General features: G+C 64.9%; 2 protein-coding genes across 5 annotated transcripts; both read right to left on the bottom strand.

Annotated features, from left to right (window-relative positions):
* Positions 1-2,111: 2,111 nt before the first annotated feature.
* Positions 2,112-12,349, bottom strand: MXRA8 (matrix remodeling associated 8). Of its 3 annotated transcripts, none has more exons than XM_037146898.2 (10): positions 8,641-12,349; positions 5,238-5,261; positions 4,812-5,117; positions 4,625-4,726; positions 4,054-4,536; positions 3,693-3,851; positions 3,494-3,524; positions 3,335-3,411; positions 3,148-3,228; positions 2,112-2,972 (listed from the first exon to the last, which is right to left on the bottom strand). In XM_037146898.2, exons 3-10 carry the CDS (start codon positions 5,014-5,016, stop codon positions 2,947-2,949), a joined length of 1,164 nt encoding a protein of 387 aa, XP_037002793.2. In that variant the 5' UTR covers positions 5,017-5,117; positions 5,238-5,261; positions 8,641-12,349; the 3' UTR covers positions 2,112-2,946. The 3 variants fall into 3 exon arrangements, with proteins under 3 accessions (XP_037002793.2, XP_037002791.2, XP_037002792.2); XM_037146896.2 differs by lacking the exon at positions 8,641-12,349 and adding an exon at positions 6,276-6,397; XM_037146897.2 differs by lacking the exons at positions 3,148-3,228; positions 8,641-12,349 and adding an exon at positions 6,276-6,391.
* Positions 12,350-15,400: 3,051 nt separating this feature from the next.
* AURKAIP1 (aurora kinase A interacting protein 1) lies at positions 15,401-16,980 on the bottom strand. 2 transcript variants are annotated; one of them, XM_037147012.2, is made up of 4 exons: positions 16,873-16,980; positions 16,400-16,489; positions 15,653-16,098; positions 15,401-15,563 (listed from the first exon to the last, which is right to left on the bottom strand). In XM_037147012.2, the coding sequence occupies exons 2-4, from the start codon at positions 16,449-16,451 to the stop codon at positions 15,462-15,464; spliced, it is 600 nt and encodes a 199-aa protein (XP_037002907.2). In that variant the 5' UTR covers positions 16,452-16,489; positions 16,873-16,980; the 3' UTR covers positions 15,401-15,461. The 2 variants fall into 2 exon arrangements, with proteins under 2 accessions (XP_037002907.2, XP_037002906.2); XM_037147011.2 differs by lacking the exon at positions 16,873-16,980 and adding an exon at positions 16,720-16,866.
* Between the last annotated feature and the right edge of the window lie 116 nt (positions 16,981-17,096).

Genomic DNA, 17,096 nt, shown 5'->3' with positions numbered 1-17,096 from the left:
GCACCCCCGCGCCAGCTCCGACCTCGCGCACGCTCTACCGGTATCCCCGGGAACTTTGAGCAACACGGGCCAAGTGATTGCGGGGCGCACTCGGGGGTGCGGGTGTGAGCAGAGCTTGTGATGCCAAGGCAACCCCGGAGGTGGCGGGCGTCAGCACAGCAGCTGTGCGCGCGCACGTGAGCCCGGACGTGCCCGGGCACGCAGCTTCTGGCAACAAGTGCAAGGATTTCCCCCCCACTCCTCCGCCCCGGGCTCTGTCAATCTAACCACCCTGAGGTTGTCGGTCAAGGGAGACCTTGAGCAGCTCCCCTTCTGTTGGGCTGGGAAGGATCCAGCCACAGGCGTCTCCCACCGCAGTGAGCCAGTGGCCTTTCCCCAGCTCCGGGAGGAAGACTTGGTCCACTAGAGGGAGTCCCCCCTGGCAAGAGAGTAACAAGAGGGGCAGCCCTAGTGTGGGACCTGGGCGGGGTAGGTGCTGCCCCTCTCACCCCACCCCAGCACTGCTCTTGAAGCTGCCTGGAGCCTAGGACCACCCTCAGGCAGTGGTCCCACACAGGAAAGACCCCACCAGTCCAGCCAGAGTGCCGGACAAAAGCTGCTGAGCCCAGGCCAGGACTGTCCCCAGGTCAGCGCAGGCCGGGGACCTGACCTCCACTCCCCTAGGCTCTGGGAGGTCAGCACCCATTGGGCAAGACCTGGACCTTCTCCCCTCCGGTTGTCGGTCTCCCCAGAGGCTCCCTGAGGAAGCCAGGCAGCGTGGCCTCGGAAGGGGTGTCCATCACAGCTCCGTGCCAGATATCCAGGGAAGAAGGAAGACAGTGCCCACCTGAGCGCTCACAGGGTAGGGGCATCCTCCAAGCCATGCACAAGGCTGCTGGCCGCACAGACGGAGGGACCTGATGCCCCAGCGGCTCTCTGGCCCCCGAGGTCATCTGTCCCACCTGATGGCCCGAGTCATGAGAGACACGCGGAGAGCTGACCCCTGCTGATGCCACTGTGGTCAGGCTCAGGCCCTGAGGGAGGGAGAGTCTGTGGCCAGAGCCTAAGCCCTTATAGGTGGGCCTTGTCCAGTGGAAGTGGTGGTCACCGGGGGCCAGGAGTCACTGGGCTGGGAGGGAGGCACACTCAGACAAGCCACAGCTCCAGGGCCAGCCTCCCTCCCTGCTTTTGCCACTGTGGGTCCTTGCGTGTATCTTGGGCAGGGCAGGGAGGTGCTGGCTATTTGGGTCTTGGCCTTGGCCAGTGTCACAACACTCCTCACGGCCGCAGAATCTGGATTCAGACAGGGTTCCCACCCAAGCTCTCACCGTGCTTTTCCTGGGCACCCTTTAAAATAACCGCTGTGAAGAATGAGCGATCCCTGCCCAGCCACCTTGAAAGAAGCAGAAGCTTCCATCTCCTGTTGGCTTGTGCCGGGTCGGGAGGCTGCCCTCCTCCCAGCCCCATTTCTGGCACCTGCAAAGTAATAGGTCCCGTGGCTTTATTTCCTTTGTGTGAGTTTATTGACACTGCTCTTCTCAGAAACAGCCCCCAAGGCAAACGCTCAGATGCCCAGCGTGGGGGTGGCTGCTGTCTCCTCGTGTAGCAGGCCGTGTTCTAAACACACCAGCTCCCAGGGATTGTGCAAACACAGGGTGACGGCCAGGCTTTCCTGCTCCCTGCTGTCGGGGGGGTAGCGTCGGGGCTGGGAGACATGGGCTCCTCCCTCCCGCAGCCCCTGCCCTGTAGTAGGAGGGTCACACCGGCACCCTGTCTGCAGGCGCATGCTTCCTCCTGCCCCCCACCTGTATGTTCCCACATGGAGCCCCACCTGCTTCTCAGAGGACCAGACTGACACCCGGTCTCTGTCCTCAGTCCACCAGCGTGCTCCCTTCCCCTGCATCCAAAAAAACCCCAGGAGCTGACGACCCCAAACTCCGCCCCAACCAGGCATAAGTGCTGCGGGATTCTAAGGTCTGTCTTCCCAGGACACCCCACCCAGACTTTCTAGCCATGTGGATACTGGCAGTGGGCCTTCTGGTGACATGGGACTGGTCATTTGGGGGCTCACAGGCCCAGAGTGGGCCCCCTGGGAGGGGCAGGGACAGCAGAGGAACACCTGGGGCAGAGTCTAAGAATCTGATAGGGTCTTTATTGTGATGGTGGCGATTTCCCAGGAGGAGTGAATGTGGGTGTCGGGAGTGGCCCCACAGGCTGCTCTAAAACTGCTTTCACCCCTCCCCTGTCAAAACAGAAGCCAAATGATACGCGGCCCCAAGACTCCAGCCCAGGGAGGGACCAGAAGTCTCCTGGAGCCCAGAGACTGTCAAGGCAGCTTATGGGGAAGGAGGCCAGAGCAGGCTGGGAAGCAGAGAAAGGGCCCAGGGAGGCGGCCCCTGGGGGCCTGAGGCGGCACAGAGGGGCACCAGCCCCCCGCTGGGGGGGTGCCATCCTCAGGTCCCCAAGTGCAGCCAATGGCAGCCTGGCCGGAGGACCACAGTGCAGACTGGGAGCCAGCAGGCAGCTCCCCGCAGGAAGGCTTGGAGACGCCCAGAAGCCGACCCCAGTTCCTGAGTCCCTGCTGAGCCCCCCTGCAGGGTGTCTTGCCGCCCTGCCCCTGCCCCTGCCCTGCCCCTGCTCGGCTGCGGCTGCCCAGAGACCAGGGTTTGAAGAGCCTGAGGGCTTGGTGAACATCAGTGAGGGCATCAGGTGCCCAGGGGGCAGGGCCAGCAGTGAGGCCCTGCAGCCAGCCCCTGAGGACTGGGCCTCAGAGTCCCCAGGGCCCACAGAACCCACTGCTGCTTGCTGGGGTGGGGCAGCTCCCAGGAGAGGGCTCTGGCTGTAGCCTCGCTCTGCACCAACCCACTCCAAGTTCCAGGACAGCGGGACCAGCCGCTGCGGGGGGGCCACACGAGCTGGACAGGGTCAGTCAGGAGGATGTACTGGCTGGCCAGGAGCTTGATCACCTCACTTGCAGTATTCCTTCCTGAACTCTGGAAGCCAAGGGGACACGCGGGTGGGTGGCTGCCCTCCAAGTGGCTGCAGGGCTGCCCCCAGGGTTTCTGGAAGGCTAAGGTGGCAGGGGACCCCCTGTGGGGCTGTCCGGGAAGGCATGGACTGGGACTCAGCCTGGTTCTCTGGGCAGGAGGCTGGCTCCCAGCCGCTCACCTTTGTCCAAGTCGATGTGCTTGGCGGGCAGAGGGCAGTGAGCCAGCTCCGCCCTCTCCTTCAGGAGGTTGTTTTTGTAATCTGGGGTAGGGAGAGGGCAAATGAGCCCCTCGGGCGAGCCTCCCCGGCCCCCCCTTCCCGGATCCTCACCCCTGTGTTCCTGTGTGCATGGGGGAGGGGGACTCACCTAGTTGGATATCCTCCGTCCTGTAAAATGCCTGGTCCCCGCCGGCCACAGCGAACTCCGCCATGTTCACGTCTTTCCTGGAGGAGGAGGGGGAGGGGAGATTAGGGCGGCAGGTGGGGCGGGGCCTGGCCGCCCAGGACAGCGAGAGGGGGCACTCACCTCTTTGACTTCCCGGCCGAGTACTCATAACCTGGGGAGGGAGACGGGTGTTGGGGACAGTTTGGGCCCCGCCCCAGCACCGAAGGTCACGGGGTCCCCTGCCCGCCATCTGCCCTGGCACCGAACCTCAGCACCACAGGCCCCTCCTCTGGCCCCAGTTCTGGCCTCCTTCCCGCGCAGAGGCTCGGAGCTCGCTCACCTCCGCGGCGGCGGTGACGCGCGGCCAGGACAACAGTGATGAGCAGCAGGATGAAGAGCAGCAGCGTGGCCAGCACGTAGCCCAGCTGTTGGAAGAAGTGGGCCCGGCTCTCGGGGACGATGACGTTGATAACGCTGCGGCCTCGCGCCAGCGTGGGATCTGCAGGGGCCGTGCCGGGGCGGGTCAGGGAGCTGGCCACGCGGGACACCGCCACCCGAGCCACTCTTCCTGTGCCATGTGGATCTTGGGGAAGGGACAGGCGGCCACAGCCCGCGGGGGCCACCCCTCGCTGACCCCAGGTCCCTGGTGGCAGTTCCCGGCTCTCAGATGTTCCCCAGGCGCCCGGGGCAGCCTCCTTCACCTGGCGCGGGGGCGCTGCTGTGGCTGGAGCCGTTGCCCGGCGAGTCCCGCGGGGGCGGCTCGGCGGGGGCGGCGGCGGGGGGCTCGGTCACTTTCAGGTGGAAGATGCGGCGCTCGTGGAGGCCGCAGTAGTGGTGGTGCAGGTGGCAGGAGTAGGTGCCCTCGTCGGCCGGCTCCAGCGGGGCGATGCGCAGGGAGAAGTCGCCGCGCGCAAAGGCGTCCTCCTCCACTGCCACGCGGTCGCGCAGGAAGGGTGGCCCGTAGGCGCGGCGCTCGCCTGACGCGTACAGGTCGAGCAGTCGGTCGGCGCGGTCGTGTGGGACCCCGGGCGGCTGCCGGTCCCAGTGCACCACCTGCTGCGCTTCCTCCAGGTGCCAATCGGTCCACACGTGCGCGCGGTTCACGCAAGTCAGAAGCGCGGGCGCGCCGAGCTCCACCACCAGCACCTCCTTCTCACCGTCCCAGTGCGCACCGACTTCCCGGGCTGGGGGACGCAGGTCGGTCAGCACCGGGAGGGGGCCGGGGGAGGGAGGGAGCGAGGGAGGGGGCGGCACCGGGCGCGGGGCACTCACGGTCGTCAGTGACGCGCAGGCGGACGGCCAGGCTCTCGTAGAGGTGGCAGTAGTGGTGGTGCAGGTTGCAGGTGTAGAGCCCCTGGTCCGTTTCCTGCGCCGCTGCGGCCCGGAGGAAACTGGCCATGAGCTCCACGGGCTGGGCTTGCGCCTCCCCCAGCCCCCGCCGCGGTTCATGGCCCCCTACCGCGGATGAGCAGCGAGAAGTTGCCGTCGTGGAAGGCGGAGGGCGACAGCAGGAGGCGGCCGAGGTCCCTGGGCTCGTACACACGCTGCTCCCCTGCCGAGTACATGTCCACCAGCCGGTGCGCGGGGCGCCCGCCCGGGCCACCACTGAGGTCCCAGTGGACCACGCGCTGGCGGTCATGCAGCCGGTCTTGCGTCCAGACCATGCGCGGGCTCTGGCAGCGCAGCACGGCCGGGGCCCCGGCCGGCCAGCTCACTGCGGACTCGGACACCACGGAGCTGCCTGCCGGCACCGACCCAGGTGGCCCTAGTGGGGAGGAAGGTCACTGGGGGCTGTGTGGGCCTGAGGGGACAGGCGCAGGGTGGGGCTGGCCAGACGGGGGGCGGGGCAGGGGCAAGCCACAGGCAGTGGAGGACAGTCACTAACCTGAGGACAGCAGCACAGTGGCACCTGGGGGAAGAGGGAGAGTGGGTCATGTGGGGGAGCTGCGGCCGGAGCCTCTGCGTCCCCAGCACCCTGGGCAGGGCTTCAGGCCCCGGTCCCTTCTGCAGTCCTCACCGAGGTGGGTGCTAATAACACCCAGAGAACGGGTGAGGACAAGCCAGACCAGCCAGGAGGACACGGACGCCTCCTCTAGTCCCACGTGGCTCAGGCACCTTTCCCATGGCCCCCCCTTGCCAGTCCCACAGCACCTGCCCTTCGGAGGGGAGCAGTGGGGCTGGTCACCAAAGGCCCAACGTCATTGGAGCAAGGCCACCAGAGCCTGACCCACAAGGTGTGAGGTGTGGCCAGCACTGCACCTGCTGAGGGCCAGGCCACCCGAGCCCTTGCCGGCCCGTCCACGGGAGCCACACCCCACCCCCAGTGCCCAGGCTGGAGCTCCGCTGGCCTTTCTGATCGGTGGGTTTCTGGAGCACGGAGACGCTGGATACGGGGAGTGACCCCTCCAGCTGCCTCCGCAGAGTCAAGTTTCTGGAGATGTGGCTGGTCGCCTGGGACGGAGGAATGTGCCCGGTCAGCAGGACAGCCTGGGGCAGGCTGGGGGCCTGGGAACCTCGGAGAAAGGCTGGAACAGACCCCGCCAGCCCCGCGGTCCCCAACCGGCTCCCCTCCCGACAGCTGGGAGCACAGGCCTGGGGGACTTCTCCCAGCAGCGGGGTGCAGGACAGACCCAGCCTGCTGCCTCAGCCTCCCTGCCCTCCCTGGCCTCCACCTCCGGCTATCATGTGGATGAACATTCTGGAGGGCTTCTAAACCCTCACACCCTCCCGGGTCCTGGGCGCCCTTGTCGTGAGCTGCTCCTTCTGAGGGCCCCCAGACTGGGGCCCCTTCCCAGCGGGGGATGGGGGCTGGGGGCGTCCCACCCCTCTGGGCTAGAGCTCAGGCAGGCGGATCTGCCTAGAACCCGAGCTTGCTCAGACCCGCTGGTGGCCGTGCCTCCTGACTCCCCCGCCCCGAACTCACTCTGCAGGAGCAGAAGTTTCCACAGCAAGACCTGGGACCCAGGCTCCATGGCGCCGTTGCCAGCAGGCCCCGCCGGCCTCGCTTTGTCTCTCTCCCTCCAGCTCCCACTCTCCAGAAAAACAGCCCGGCCCCCGCCCCCTCCTTCGCACCCGCCATGACATCACGGAGCCCTGGGCCGGTCGGCAGGCTGTAGACCGCCCCTCGGCTCCCGCCCAGCCCCTTGGCCTCCCCGATCCTAGTCTGGCCTGGGGGGAGGGGGCGCTGTGGCCACTAAGTCCCACACCGTGAGGGGAGTCCAGGCAGAGACCTCGCCCCTCTCTGGCTCCGGTCCTGGAGAGGGGCCCCGGCCCAGCCCTCGGAGGGCAGCAGGGCCTGCGGGTACGGCCCCGGATGCCTGTGACACGTGGGGGCCCTTCAGGGGTTGCTGCGAGGCTGGAGTTCTGGGGTGAGCATCCTTTCACCCCACTATGCAGGGAGGCACTGCCCCGAATCTCTGGGCAGCCTATCCAAAGTGCCCTCAGCCTGCTGCGGAGCTGGAGGCCAGGGGCCGGGAGAAGGTGTCCCAGGGCAGGGCCACGTCCTGCTGGCCCAGAGGACGCTGCCCTCCTCCTCTGGGGCTGCACTTGCTCATTGGTGAGGCAGGGGTCAGAAGAGGGCTGGCCCTGCGAGGGGCTGGGGGGCAGCAGGAATGGCCCCTGTCACAGGAGTCAGGCGACAAGGGCACTGAGGGGCCGGTGGGGGAGCAACCCCCACCCCTCCGAACTGCCCCCCAACATCTGCCAAGCATCCAGGGCAGAGTCTGGAGTCCCTGGAACCAAGCCTGGGTTGCACTGCCCAGAGGGGCACCCCCACCCCACCCGGAGAGGGGAGGAAGGAGGGAGTATAGGAGTGCCCCCCCCGCCCCCGCAGAAGGCACAAATTTGAAACTCTGGGAAAACCTACAAAGTCACATAAACAAATGCGAAATAACAGAGCACACGCTGTGTACCAAACCCGCTCCTTCTAGTTAAGCAAACCTCAAAAAATCCAAACGACCACAAAAGCCCACATTGCATTTTTCAGAGCTGTTTGGGTTGAACTACCGCCACGAGCCCCGGTCGCTGGTGGGCTAGGGTCGTACCCTTGACCCCTGCCCTGGTCCCCCATTTCTCAGATCGGCCAGCAGCCCCGCCTGTCCAGGCAGAGAAGGAGGCCAGTGCAGCTGCAGAGTGGATGGGGTGACAGCAGGGAACCCCCCCAACTTGACGGCAGCTCCTCCGCAGGATCCAGGCCCCGAGGGGCGGAGCCCATTTTCCAAAATGGAATCAGAACTTCCAGCTCCTCCCTGGGCCTTTCATTCTGGAAAAACAAGCCGCCTGGCAGGCCCTGAGGCCTGGCCTCTCTCCTGTTTTTCTAACTGGTTTGTGTTAGTGCGGTGGCCGCCCTCCCCGCCCTCCACCCCTCTGCACCCCCGCCCACCATCTGTCTCTCCATCTCTGTCCTCTGTCCCCGCCCCCGTGGGGGGAGGATGTCCACCCAGCCACGCCAAGCTGGAGTGAGGCAGGTTGGACCCTGTCAGCTCAGCCTGCACCAGGAGCCTGGGGGCACCCGCGTACACCCTGAACCACTCGTGGGTCCCTGGCCTCAGGGCCCCAGTGCTGAGGGTCCTCCTGCTCTGGACCTGACCTTCACCTCAGCCCCAGCGCACACAGGGGTCTGAGGGGAACGCCCCTGCAGGCGTGCTGACCGCCTCGCCTGGCTGGGCAGGCACAGACAGGCACGGTGTAGGGGACGACCGGCACAGCCCCCTCCTCCCTGCCCCACGGGTCCTTCTCCTTCTCTCTGCGGGAGGCAGTGAGGCTGAGAGGAGCAGTGACAGGCTGCCCCCCCACCCCCATCCTGAGCAGGAAATGGCCACAGCAGAGGCCCGGCAGGCAGCTGGGCTGCCGACCAGGCCACAGGCCCCTCCCACTGCCAGGGCCTGAGACCCCAGCTCCTCCTCAAGTGCCAATGGTCCACGGAGCCCCCGGCCTTGCCTGGCCCCTCCATCTGGGGAGAAAACCATCAGGACAGACGTCCCCCCACTCAGGGGTCTGGCCCAGCCCCCTCCCCGTCCTGGGCAGCGTGGCCGCATGAGGGTCAGCCAGCAGGCGCGGAGAAGAGGACTCTGGCTCCTGTTCCTGGGGACTCGGACATTCCAGGCGGCCTGGCTCACAGGGCAGAAAACCACAGGCACTCAGACGCAACCTGACACTCACACACGTGGTCCCCCCCGGCTGTCTGCTGAGCGCCTACTGTGTGCAGGGCTGGGGCAGTCAGAGTGCAGGGGGTGCCGGGCCCCGCCCCGCACACAGTAGGCGCTCTGCATGCAGAGCCGCCTGCTGACCTCAGGGTCGTCCTGCACACCAGGAGCGGTGCCATCACGGGGCTGCAGCGGGGGCTCCTTCCTTGAGGGACAGCAGTGGCCTCTCCGGGAGAGACACCCACAAGTGATGGCCAGGGAAGCCGCCTCCCAGGTGAGGGGGGGCCAGTGCAGGCCACGGGGAGGAGCCGGCCTGGGCCTGGCGGGGGATTCAGCCCGGAGGTGCAGGAAATGCCTGGCTGGTCAGTGCCGACTGGTCCATCGGGATTCACAGGGCATTCAAGGGAAACAGCCGTCTGAGTACCAGGCGCCGGACACAGATTTCAGACGCTCCCTGGGGCTCCAGCTGCTGTGTCCACACACTGTGGGCCTCCTTGAGTGTTGGCAGGAGTGGTGACCATGGTGGGACAGTGCTTCGGGTGTCACACCACGATTCAGGGTCCCCGTCAGAGTGGACCGGAGGCAGCTCCGCCTGCCTTGCAAGCCCTGCTGGGAAGGGGCCTCCAGAGGGGACCGCTCGGCCAGACCCCGAGGGCAGCCCTAACTACCCCCCAAGGAGGACAGGGACCACGCCCTGCAGAGACCACCCCGCTGAGAGGGTGGTCTGCTGACACAGACTCCACCCGGGGCGCCCCCACCCCCCAGCGGAGGGTGCCCCACGGCGATGGGGGGGTGCGGTGAGCTGCTCAGCATGCGGAGGCTGGGACACAGCCGCAGGAGACCAACATGGCTGTCTCCCGGGGACCGCCACCTATGGCACGAGCCGAAGCAGCTGGCGTCCCTGGTCAGCGCAGGCTGCTGGCCACAGGGTGGTGGGGGGCCCCCGAGGGGCCCGGTGCACCGCCAACATGCGGGCAGAGCGGGACACAGGCCATAAGCAGCACTGGGGCTGACCGGTCTTCCAGGCAGCGGTCACTAGCATGTGTGATCTTCCTGCTTCTGGAGTCCCGATGGTTCGCCACGAGGCAGGGGACCCCACGGCCCCAGAGATCTGGGCGTGGCCCACGAAGCAGAGTTCTCTGGTCTCCCCCCGGGGAGGCAGGCTATCCACACGGCCAGGGGCCCGCGGTGCACGCCGGCCTGAGAGTGCACGCCGGCGGGCGGAAAGGCTGGGACGCACACAAGCATCTTGCAGGGGCAGCCGGCCTTCTCCTGAGACCAGGTCGGGGACCGCGGCTGAAGGCAGGTGCTCCCCTGTGCTGGGCCCATCCCCTGTGGGGGCCGACACGCAGAGACCTGCTGATTGTCGGGTCCCAAGTAGGACTGTGACCGCAGGCCCAGGGTTGGTTGACCTCTGTCCTTTAACCTCTCCGATCACGCAGGAACCAGTCCCCGTTGCCCCGGTGCCCCGTTGGTTTCGAAATCTGGCTGCAGTTTCACCGACTGCACTGCGAGCTGCGCACAAACGTCCATCTGCACCCCAGGAGTCGGGGGGACGGCCCGTCCCTCTTCTGGGAGGCTGGGGCCCGGGGGGGCGGAGCCAGCCACCAGGCCAGCCTCCTGTGGCCACACGCGTCCTGTGTCCTCGTGGGTGGCTTCCGATGCCTGACCTGGAGCGTGGCCTCCATGTGTGACACCCAGCACAGCTGCAGCTGCACCTCGGTTCCCACCACTGTGCCCCCCGGAGAGGCACAGGCACCTGCTGGCCCTGCACCTGCCAGGACGGGAGGCCCCGCCTCCGCCGCAGCTGCCCACACGGCAGGCAGGCAGCTCCGTGAGCACCGCGCCTGCTCTGGAGCCGAGCTCGACAAGAGGCCGTCCCATGGCTGCGGGGTCACCAGTGCCCAGGACATGCAGTCGCCATCTTAGAGCTTTGGCCTGGCCACAGTCACTGTCCCACAGCCCTGTCCCTGTGGGAGCCAGCATGCCCACTGCACCTGGGGCTGCCCAGGGCTTGTCCAGCGCCACCGGACCAGGCCTCCCTGCTGTGCGGGGTGGGGCTGCTGAGCCGCCCGCAGAGCCCGGGGTGTCCCTCCTGCTGGAGGCCACACACCAGCCGAGCCGGCGGAGGCACGGGCATGACCTGTCTCCCAGCCGCCGTCGTCCTTTCCTTGGACAGGCCCAGGGAGCGTTTTGCATGGCTTCCTACAGAACTTCACCTTTTCTGAGATTCATCAGAGTCAGCGACATTAGCTGTTTCCTAATTTGCTTCTGAACTCGGAAGGGTCCAGTGGCACGAGACTGTCCACGGGAGCTTCCTGTGGCCCGTGAGGCCCCCTTGCTGGACCCAGGGTTAAAGGGCAGCTCTCCGAGGTGCGGTCTGTTTGCTCCGCCTCCTGTCGCGGGTCTGGGGTCAAGCGGAACACACACCAGGTCATCTGCTTCTGGTGTTTGGCATGGAGACCAGCAGCTGCACAGCGGCCCTTCGGCCCTCCTTCCCGGGGAGTCCACCCCCACCACGTCACGCTCAGCGTGGCGGGGAAGTGCAAGCACAGCGGCAACCTGCGTGGCCGGGCTGCACGGCAGGCCCGGGGGGCGGAGAATAGGCTCTTCTAAGGCCGACACACTTTCTCCGTGTTTGTGGACGGCCACTTGGAGTGAGCGTCTTGTGCGCAGGGAGGACAGCAAAACGCTAAGTGAGGGCTTCGGTCCTCACAGGGTGTCTGGTGCCTCTGGGGTCACTGGGTGGACAGGGCCGCCTGACACACGGACACTGTCCCCGTCCCTGGCAAACACAGTCCAAACTGCATCACTTGGTGCCTAAGCAGCCCAGGAAGGCCGGATGCCCCCTGATGTGACTTCCTCTGTCGGCTTCGTGTACGGGGCTTTCACACTGGGGACGGGCCTGAGGGCTGTCCCCATGCAGTAGGTGCCGTCACCTGGCACATCCCCCGTCCCCTGTGATGAGGGAGGAGGCCTCTGTGTGGTCTGGGGGGACCCGGGAGACAAGTGAGGGTCGGACACTCCCAGGAAAGGCCCTGCACGCCGTGGAGGCCCCGGCCGGGAGCTGGATCTGCCTTGGCCTTGCACTTCCCGCGCTGCAGGGCTGTGAGAGGGAAATGTCTGTGGCTGAAGCCAGGAAAAAAAAAGTCAGTTTTTCAAATTCTGAATCTGAGGCCCGGTTTTGGGAAAGGTGGCACCAGGAGCCGGCTGCCAGTGGCCAGGCTAGGGTCACTCGGGCGACGATGCGGAATGCCAGCATGCGACATCTGGAGCCGGAAACAGGGCCACCAGGCCAAGCACTCAGCCCGGTGGGGACCGGCCCAGCTGGAGGACCATGGTCCCCACCCTGCAGAGGAGAGCGGGGTCCCTCTGTCTAGAACACACTCTGGACGTGAAGCCGGCCTCCCTCCCTCTTCACCGCACACACACTTGCTTGGCTCGGCGGTGACTTTGTGCCTTTTGGGTGCCTGTGCTCCACCAGTTACACGGTCGTGTGATAAGCTTCAACAGCCTCAGTGGCCAGCAGTCGACTGTTGTCAGCACAACGTGGGGGTCTCTGCGGCCTGACCGTCCGCACTGGGGTTCCCTGGACAGGGGACCAGTGTCTTCATGCCGTGACCCGGGCTGCAGCAGCCAATTCTGACGCTACTGGGCACACACTCAGGAACCTAACACAGGAGCACACGGGTCTCAGATGGTGGGAGCCCCGCCCCTCAGTGTCCCGGCCCTGTCACCTGAGAGAGCGCAGAGGCCACAAGCGCACCCCACACCCAGGCCTTGGTTCCCGGGGAAGTGGCTTATTCAGGTCCTGCGGCGGGAGGGCGAGAGCGGACGAGGAGAGAATCTGCTGAGCCAACAGGGCAGGAAGTGCTAGCAAAACGGGGCGGGTCCAGGGAAGCTGCGGTGCCCCAGGGCCCCGCCCAGCGGATGAGACAGTGGGGACCCAGGAGGCCACACTGACGTGACAGGAAATAAACAGCTCCTCCTACAGGATTCCAAGTGCGGATGGAGCTGGAAGGGGGCTTCAGCGTCTCGGCCCCCCAAGCACGGCCGAGTGAGGGTCAGGAGCCCTGGTGGGACTGACGGGAGGGCTTGTTCACAGTGCCCCACGTAGGCAGCAGGGGCAGGGATGGCTCCCCTGGGGCAGCGGGGCCCTCTCTGCCCACGGGGCCCTGCCTTCCCCTCGCAGCCACCTCGCCCGGTGGCCTGGGCCGGGCTCTGTCCTCCCACGGTGGATTCGCCAGCCCTGCAGGCCTGAGCTCTGAGCTGGGCAGTGTCGCCCCACATTCCGTTGATCAGAACAGGTCACAGCTCAGGCCAGAGAGGGGTCAGAGCAAAATCCCAGGGTCCAGGGGCTCGTGGACGGCGAAGGGGGTGGTGACATCGTAGACAGTAGAGCACAGGGCGGAGGGAGGAGTGGGTCAATGAAACAGACGGTGCAGGAGAGATCGGCCTTTGTACACACTCGTGATTTCACCCTCACGCCGTTACACACACGTTAACGTTGGCAAGACCTTAACATGCTTTTTGGGGAAAAAAATAACTTACCAGACCAGGAAATTTAGGAAAACTTAGCTAAGCTTTGCATGAGTAAATCTAATTCTTCCAGAAGCTACTGTATTAGGCCACAGTACCTTTTACAATGTCCTGGAATGGCCTTGGCTGCTGTGGCTCAGTGAACTGAGCAACAGCCTGTAAACCAAAGGGTCGCCAGTTCGATTCCCAGTCAGAGCACATGCCTGAGTTGCAGGCCAGGCCTCCCATAGGGGGCGCGCAAGAGGCAGCCTCACATTGATGTTTCCCTTGCTCTCTCTCTAAAGATAAATAAAATCATTAAAAAAAAAAACCTCCTCAGAAACAAGTATAAAGGACACATGGACAAAAACTAGGGGGGTGGGAATGGGAGGGAGGTGGGGAGCACTGGGGGGGGGCTGGGAGTAAAAGACGGAAAACTGTAGTTGGACAATTTTTTCAAAAGTCCTAGAAAGGTGCATAGTTGTTTTAAATTAAAAGTATAAAACCAGTCTGACCTGCCCAAGGGTTCATCTTGATTAAAATTATCACTCGCCCTGGCGGGTGTGGCTCAGTGGACTGAGCGCTGGTCCGTAAACCAAAGGGTTTTTGGTTCGATTCCCAGTCAGGGCACAGGCCTGGTCCCCAGGAGGGGAGGGGGCACATGAGAGGCAACCGCACATCGATGTTTCTCTCCTTCTTTCTCCCCTCTTCCCCAATCTAAAAATACATAAAACATCTTTAAAAAGTTGTCAAAGCCACACCCCAGCCTGACTCAAACACTGAAGTCCCGTCACACGAGCTCAGGTCTCCTGTCTGAATTCACAGCTTCCCCCTCCCTCCTCCTTTCCCGCTCTCTGGCTGCAGGTTCAGCAACAAAATGTTTTCCGAAAGGGCGCACGCTCCTCAGGCGCTGAAGTCCAGTCCCCGTTCCTTTTCTGCACTCTCCCGGCCTCGGTGGCCCCTCCAACAACGGAGCAGCGGCTCCGCGCCCCAGGGAGACTGTGATCACGTCCGTGGTGTGTGGGTTCCAGGGAGACAGGGAGAGCTACACTAATGCACTTGGGAAACACTCCTGGCCGCATCCCCAAGGGTCCGACAGAACCCTCGTGGGGCATGGGCAGGCCTCTGGGAGCCGGGCCTGGCAGCGGGGATGTCACCCTCCAGCTCTCTCACAGAGACCAATGCCACCCCCAGGCGGGGACTTGACAGCTCGTCCTGGGACTGCAGCTGAGACTTTGCCAGGCTGAGATGGTCCACTCCACCCTAGGGCAGCTTCACCACAGTCACCCCGAGACCCTGGACCCAATCCAGTTGGGGAAAGCAACACCCAGGAGGGATGTTCCTGACCCCAGCCGGGGGCCTCCCAGGGCCAGCAAGCCCTTCCACTGTGCTGGCCTCTGCCCAGACCCCAGGGGCCCCCAGGGGGCCTGACTGTGCTCCCTGGCAGCCGGAGCTGAAGCAGGCCTGTGTCCTCAATGGCCCCAGGTCCCCTGAGGGCCCCCCTTGCACACCCAGGGCAGGGCCACCAGGCTCCCAGGGGCTCCATGAGCTCTTGGCATAGCGTGGCCTGTTCCGCCCCATGGATGGCAGTGTTCCGCCTCCTCTGCAGGGAGCTCAGAGCCGGGTCCTGCACTTGTTGCTGTGACAAAGAGCCCCATGGCCTGTGGGAAGTGGCCCTACACAGTTGGGGGAACGGCAGGAAGCTCAGAAAGGATGGACTGGTTTCCTTCCCTTTGACCAACGGAGCAGAGCAGGTGCAGAGGGCAGGACCAGCGTCCGCAGCAACTCAGGCCCGCCCCAGCCAGAGCAGAAGCCCAGGGCCTCCAGCCCTCTCAGGCAGTGCACTCCTCCTCTGCTCCCCACAGAGACTCAGGCCCCGGGCACTGGCAGCGGATTAGGAGCTGGTAGTAGGCCAGAGGCCCCCAGCCACCCCGAACAGGGTGGCTCAGAGGGTCAGTCAGGACCAGACCTTGGAGCCTACAGGACACCACCTCTTGTCACCTCAAGGGGTGCCGGGGCCTTTTCTGCCTCCCCTCCCCGTCTTCCCAGTGAGGCCCCTGACCGCCCCCCCCCCCCGTCACACCTCAGCCTAGGCACTCCCCACCCCCTACCGTTGTCACCCGGTGGCACTTCTGCCCCCTGGGTGACCACTGAGAGGCTGTCTCCCCCAGCAGAACAGATGTGCCTCCCCGGCAGTGCCTCTGCTCGCCGCTGTCTCCCCGGCAGACAGTCACAAACTGTAAGGCTGCTGTTCCCGTGGGCCAGGCCCCCGGATGAAGGCCAGCTTGGCCAAGGGACTACCAATCTTCTCCGGAGGGGCTCTGGTTGCCGGGACTGGCGCTAGCCTGGGCCCCAAGGCAGCTCACGGGGGGGAGGAGAAGGCGCAGTTCTTTGAGCGTTTATTACAACAGACAATGGCAGGAACACAGGCTGGAGACACTCGACACTCATTTTGCCTTTAGGTAGATCTTCGGGGTCTGCCAACCTGCAGGGGCTTCCTTCAGGCCCGCCTTTAGCCAGATGCGCCTTAGGTCTCTCTCGAACTTGATCTGCGGGCAGAGGGAGGGACCTGGACTGGTTGGTGGCACAGCCCTGCACTCAACCACCGGGCCTGCCTCGGCTCAGGACCCTCACGCACCTGCTTCCGTTTCAGGCGTCCTTCACGGACCTTCCGGCGCAGGAACCGGGTCCTCTTGACCAGCTTGCGGTACTTGTGATGGTTCATCTTCCGCCGGCGAATCTTCAGCACGTTTTTGCACTGCATACTGGCTGCATCCTGGCTGCCCTCACCCCCCTGCTCAGCCCCTTCCCCCACCCAACTAGATGGACACTCATAAAGCTGGTCGGGAGTTACAGTCCCCGGGGACCCAGAACCCGGTCTGGGCAGGAGGTAGTGGGCAGTCAGCCAGCTCTCCAGAGGGCTGATGGACATCTTTCTGGGGACCAGCATCTCCTCAAGCTCCAGGTGGACCCCCTTGCTGGGGAGAATGGCAGCCGGACTCGGGCCTGTTGGCTGCGTGCTGTAGCACGGCTTGCAGACACGGTTGCCCAGCAGTGCTGAGACAAGCCAGGGCCGGCTGAGGCCTACGGGAAACACCACGGCAGTTAGCACCCACAGGACCACACCAGACCCAACCATGGCCACCTGGACCTGATAGGGCTGGGGGCAGAAGCTCCATCCCAAAGTGGGATGTCCTGGCCTGAACCTGTGCTGATGTTCCAAAGCGGTGGGGTGTCAGACTCCCCACCCCCACCCCCACCGCCACCAGGTCTGCTTGGCTGCTGACAGGGCCATCGGTGCAGCCAGGCCCTGGCCTCCACTAGTGAGCCACACATTCCTAACCCCATGTGTATCGCGCCTATCTGCACCCGCGGGGCCACTCACCCGTCCGGGGAAGGACCCTGAGCAGCTGAGAAGTCAGGCTCGACAGGAACATGGTCGGTGGGTGGCAGCGGCCCCAGGTGCTCAGGGGAGCTAAAACACAGGTGCACCCTGAGAGCATGCTGAGCAGCCGGCGGCGAGAGCAGCAGACCCGGTGGGTGGGACTGGGCCCCGCCCCCTCCTGACCCTCTCGCACAGCAAGCACCCCACTTCAAACATCGCTCTCTCCTACGGCCAGATGCAGGCACGAACCCCGCTTCAGGAGCGAATCTGACCAAGTTGCCGACCCTCCCCGGGCCTCAGCTTCACGCCGAGGCACCTACCCTTAGGGCGAGGTCGGCACCCGAACGCCCAGAAGGCCGGGAGGGGCGCGCCACGGGCGGCCCACGTCCAGAGGTTTTCCCACCTGTCCCCGAAGCCCACAGCCGCCCACCCGCCCAACCTCTGCAGTCTCAGTCCAAGAGACTAAAACTGACCATTCCGCCGCCAGTGCGTTCACGCACTTCCGGTCCGTTCCTAAACCTGTCCCAGGAGCAGTCGCCCGACAATTCTAACGTCCAGCGCCCCCTGGTGCCCTTACGGAACCGACTTTACATGGGCTCCGGCCCCACCGAGAGCAGAAAGCCACGGTTTCCGGCCACAGGTGCCGCCTCGGCAGGGCCTTTATGGGAAAACTACAACTCCCGTAACACTTTAGGAA

The sequence above is a fragment of the Artibeus jamaicensis genome, unplaced genomic scaffold, assembly GCF_021234435.1.
Source record: "Artibeus jamaicensis isolate MK-2021 breed Jamaican fruit bat unplaced genomic scaffold, CSHL_Jam_final scaffold_847, whole genome shotgun sequence".
Taxonomy (NCBI): Eukaryota; Metazoa; Chordata; class Mammalia; order Chiroptera; family Phyllostomidae; genus Artibeus; species Artibeus jamaicensis.
This window is presented reverse-complemented; position numbering and strand designations above follow the sequence as displayed.

Excerpts from the sequence above, each read along its gene's own strand:
- MXRA8 (XM_037146896.2), bottom strand. The coding sequence starts at position 6,324 with ATGGAGCCTGGGTCCCAGGTCTTGCTGTGGAAACTTCTGCTCCTGCAG. Across the intron at positions 5,262-6,275 it reads GAAACTTCTGCTCCTGCAGA|GTGCCACTGTGCTGCTGTCC; the intron begins GTGAGTTCGGGG and ends CTCTTCCCCCAG. Across the intron at positions 3,852-4,053 it reads CAGCAGCGCCCCCGCGCCAG|ATCCCACGCTGGCGCGAGGC; the intron begins GTGAAGGAGGCT and ends CGGCCCCTGCAG.
- AURKAIP1 (XM_037147012.2), bottom strand. The coding sequence starts at position 16,451 with ATGTTCCTGTCGAGCCTGACTTCTCAGCTGCTCAGGGTCCTTCCCCGG. Across the intron at positions 16,099-16,399 it reads CAGGGTCCTTCCCCGGACGG|GCCTCAGCCGGCCCTGGCTT; the intron begins GTGAGTGGCCCC and ends TGTTTCCCGTAG. Across the intron at positions 15,564-15,652 it reads GACGCCTGAAACGGAAGCAG|ATCAAGTTCGAGAGAGACCT; the intron begins GTGCGTGAGGGT and ends CTCTGCCCGCAG.